The 3,944-nt window shown below is 45.8% G+C and overlaps 1 protein-coding gene across 1 annotated transcript; it reads right to left on the reverse strand.

The window, feature by feature from the left end:
- Window positions 1-1,153: 1,153 nt before the first annotated feature.
- LOC132363596 (RNA-binding protein 4B-like) lies at window positions 1,154-2,235 on the reverse strand. Its single transcript, XM_059919274.1, has one exon. It carries the CDS (start codon window positions 2,207-2,209, stop codon window positions 1,154-1,156), a length of 1,056 nt encoding a protein of 351 aa, XP_059775257.1. The 5' UTR covers window positions 2,210-2,235.
- Between the last annotated feature and the right edge of the window lie 1,709 nt (window positions 2,236-3,944).

Consider the following 3,944-nt stretch of genomic DNA (forward strand, 5'->3'; position numbering starts at 1 on the left):
ATCACAGGATATTGAATATTGTTCCCTGTGCTACACAGTAGGACCTTGTTGTTCATCCATTCTGTATATACTAGTTTGCATCAGCTAACACCACACTCCCAGTCCATCCCTCTCCCTCCCCTCCTCCACCTTGGCAACCATACGTCTGTTCTCTATGTCTGTGAGTCTGTTTCTGTTTTGTAGATAAGTTCATTTGTGTCATATTTTAGATATTAATATTTAGATTTAATGTTTTTCTATAGACTTAGAGGAGAAATTTTTGGAACTATGTTTTTAGGGGAAGAATTCTTGACTGTGTTGAAGACTTGAAAATGTTTCCAAATATTCTCTAAGCCAGTACAAAATCTTGTGGCAAAAATGACAGACTGTATCATTTATTTACTCCATGGATTAGCAGTACCAGCCTTCCTAACAATGTGTCTGCATTCACCTCAGTTCATGTTGAGGATGATGGGAAGGGAACTTTGCCTGCACTGTTACACCCAGGAAAATGGCCATGCTGAAAAACTTATGTGGGTGATGATGGATTCCTTTTTTTTTTTTTACTTAAGTGTTAGAAACGTTTATTTGTCAAAATATTAAATAAAAAAAAAAAGGGGGAGAAGTGGAGTAAAACAAGGCTAAATTTCAGCTAATGCTGTACCATGATCACAGGTCAGACATAAAAAAACAAAACAAACAAAACAACAACCACCAAAACCCCAACGGTCCTAGCAATTTCAGAAGATTAGCTTCAATGTTAGAGTCCAGAGCTAACAGAGAAGAGTAAAAGGCTGCTTGCCACTACACGGTCATTTTAAAGGGAAAGGTGATGTTGCAGGTAGACAGGGAGAAGGGTTCAACTCCTAAGGAAAGCAAGATAAGAGGGATTCCACTGTACAGGAAAAAGGGGATGCCAGCATAATCCTTACCTAGGGCTGCTCAGAGGCTGAGAACATAAGGAATAGAGTGAAAGGCTACAGGGACTAGTATCAGGAGCAAAGAAAAGTCAACTTAGAAGAACTAAGAAAGAAAACATAGTTGGTCACAAACTCCTTTGTTTACTGAAACATGAAGCAATGGAAACATCCCGGTAAAGGGGACCGCGCGGAGCAAGTTCTCGTATATGACCGCAGCCCGAGGGTTCAGTCCGCAGTTATCCTACCTCCAGTTTTTAAAAGGCTGAGTACCGTGCTCGGTGCACATACTGCTCCCGCTCATACCGGGCCACGTCATGCAGAGAGTTCCGCGCAGCTGCTGAAGCCTGAGACAGCTCACTCTCTGGCCCATAACCGTAGCCCTCTCCAACTGTGGGGAGCACAGCTGCAGCACGACGCAGGGGGCTCCTGTCCCTTCTGTCACAGGAGGAAGTGGTGGCAGCGGCAGCAGCGCCTGAGTTTGGCCACAGGTGTCTGTCGTAGGGATCAACAGAAGTGGAGTTGAGGTGACTGGTCACAGCTGTGCTCTGGACTTGAGGCAGATGGGACCCGGTCTGCTCTGCGTAGTTGTACGCGGAAGCTGCTGCTGCTGCCGCCACTGCCTCATAAGAACGGACTCGGTAAGGCTTATAGTAGTCGAGCGCTCCATACGCGTCGTCGTAATACGCGGATTCCCCGTAGCCCATGGTGTAAGGTGTGCGCACTGCTCCATACTGTTCGTTATACTGCTCGGTCAAGTCCGCCGCACGACCCGTACGATCTACCGGACACTCTTTGGACCAGTGCCCCTCCTTCCCACACCGATAGCAGCCACTCTGGTCTCCCATCCCAGGGGCAGTCCGAAGCCGGCTGGTGGACAACTGCACGTGCATTCGTTTGCCTTGAAACTCTGTGTTGTCAAGGCCCCTGATGGCCTCCACTGCGTCCTCTGCCCGCTCCATGTGTACGAAAGCATAATCTTTCACGATGTCACATTCGATGACTGGACCATACTCCTCAAACTTGGCCCGAAGCTCTTGGTTGGTACAAGTAGGACTGATGTTGCCTACATGCAACTTGGTTGAAGCTTTGCTCTTACTCTTGCTGACTTCCACGTTGATGTTCACCCCGTGCAGCTTGTAGTGGTGCAGGTTGCGTATGGCATCCTCGGCCGCCGTCTTGTCCTCTATGTGCACAAAGCCGTAGTTCTTAACGATGTCACACTCCAGCACCTTCCCATACTGCTCGAAGAGTGAGCGGATCTCCTGCTCTGTGGCCTCCCAGGGCAGGTTTCCAACGAAAAGCTTCACCATCCTGACAAGAGCCTCCGGGTGGCTGCGGCGGCGGCGGCGGCGGCGGCTCCCGCGTCAGAGAGAGCCCTGCAAAATGGCGACGGCCGCTCGAGCCTCAGCGAGACCGGGCCCTTTCTCGCGCGCCGGCTCACGCACGCGCGAGTGCGCGCTGCCCCGCCCCTCACTCTCGCGGGAGCCGGACCGATGGATTCCTCGACTGGGCTGTCAGAGGATACTGGTTGAACCATCTTACCAGGTCTCCTATCATGTAACACACCATTGGAAGCTTAGCAACAGAAATCAGCTCTGCTGAAATATCAATGAAGTTAATACTTCAAGCGTCTTGATTCGAATTTAGGTAAGTTTTGAAAGACAAACAAGTGTGCACTATGGCTCCTTCAGTTTCCCTCACAGGTGTTAGTATTTGTTAGGCACTCTAGGGCTGAACCAAGGTCATTTTTTGCTACTCTTTTGGAGGCCAGGAACTCTGTAATCATCTCTGAGCATACAAATGTGCCAGTGTGGTATTGCCGTCTTGAAACACCAGGAAGGGATTCTGTGGTAGTGGGCATACTGCTAAAATAAATCCTTTAGAGCTCTCTGCCATTGCTCCATTGTTGTTTGTTTGTTTTTTGGTCTGTGCTTCTAAGTCTTCATCAAAGCTATAGACTGAATAAAATAACAATTCTTCTTTGCTTAATACATCAGAGAGAGAACTCACAATTGTATATTAACTAGGGTAACTCAAAAATGGAGTCACAAAAGGGAATCCCATTCCTGAAGTGAGGAAAACAGTTGTGTTACTATTAAACATGACAATTGTAAAGACTTCATAGAAACGTGGAAAATATTTTGGGGGGTAAATTAAGTGGAAAAAAAAGCAAGACCAGAAATAGTATGCTCACCATATTAGGGAATAAATACAAATTATGGTAGTAGTAGCTTCCAGGTGTTTTTTTCCCCTCAGTCTTACGTAATGTTGCCTATTTATCAGACAGCCTAAAAATCACATTTTAATTAATGAAGGAAGAGGAATTATGTAAAAACCGGAGTTTCCTTGGTGTACTTTGTTGTTGGTTCCCTAGAGTTACAGACTTCAGAGGAAGGCTCCCATTGGCTAGTTTTATAGCAATAAAATGCTGTTTTATTGAATGTTGCCTCATCACTGCCTGTATTTTTATTGCTACACAACCAATGGTAGTTTAAAAATAACTCAAATATTACAGCATTTTATAAATTTCAGCGTTATTTTATAAACAATGCCCAGATAGGAGAGAGTATGAGATAAAAAGAGCAGCTTCCCAAAGTAGCCCTATTGCTTCTGTCTCTGAGCTGTGAGAGGGATGTTTGAAACCAATGAAACCAGAAAGTTCCAGCAGAGCAAGTTTGTTTCCTGGAGGGTGTGCTTTACACAGAGGCCCTTTGCCAGGAAGCCTAGACAACAGAATTTCTTTAGGGACAACTAGAGCCTTCAGCTCTGCCAAGAATTACTTGGGAAAAAAACCCCAGAAGCATTCCATTCTCCAGAGGGCAGGTTTTGGTGCAGATTGAGGCAGATCTATGACTGTGTGTATAACTCCAGGGCAAGTGAGTTTCATGCTTCACAATAGAAACGGTGAGCCAAGCGCAAGAGTTATTTGCAAGCTGAGAACAGAAACTCACATAAATGGTTACAAGACAAAAAATGGAAACTTCATAAGCTATACAGAAAAAATAAAAGAGAATACAGTTGCTGGCCCAAACACACACACACACA

The sequence above is a fragment of the Balaenoptera ricei genome, chromosome 3, assembly GCF_028023285.1.
Source record: "Balaenoptera ricei isolate mBalRic1 chromosome 3, mBalRic1.hap2, whole genome shotgun sequence".
Taxonomy (NCBI): Eukaryota; Metazoa; Chordata; class Mammalia; order Artiodactyla; family Balaenopteridae; genus Balaenoptera; species Balaenoptera ricei.

Coding starts and splice junctions, on each gene's coding strand:
- LOC132363596 (XM_059919274.1), bottom strand. CDS start 2,209: ATGGTGAAGCTTTTCGTTGGAAACCTGCCCTGGGAGGCCACAGAGCAG.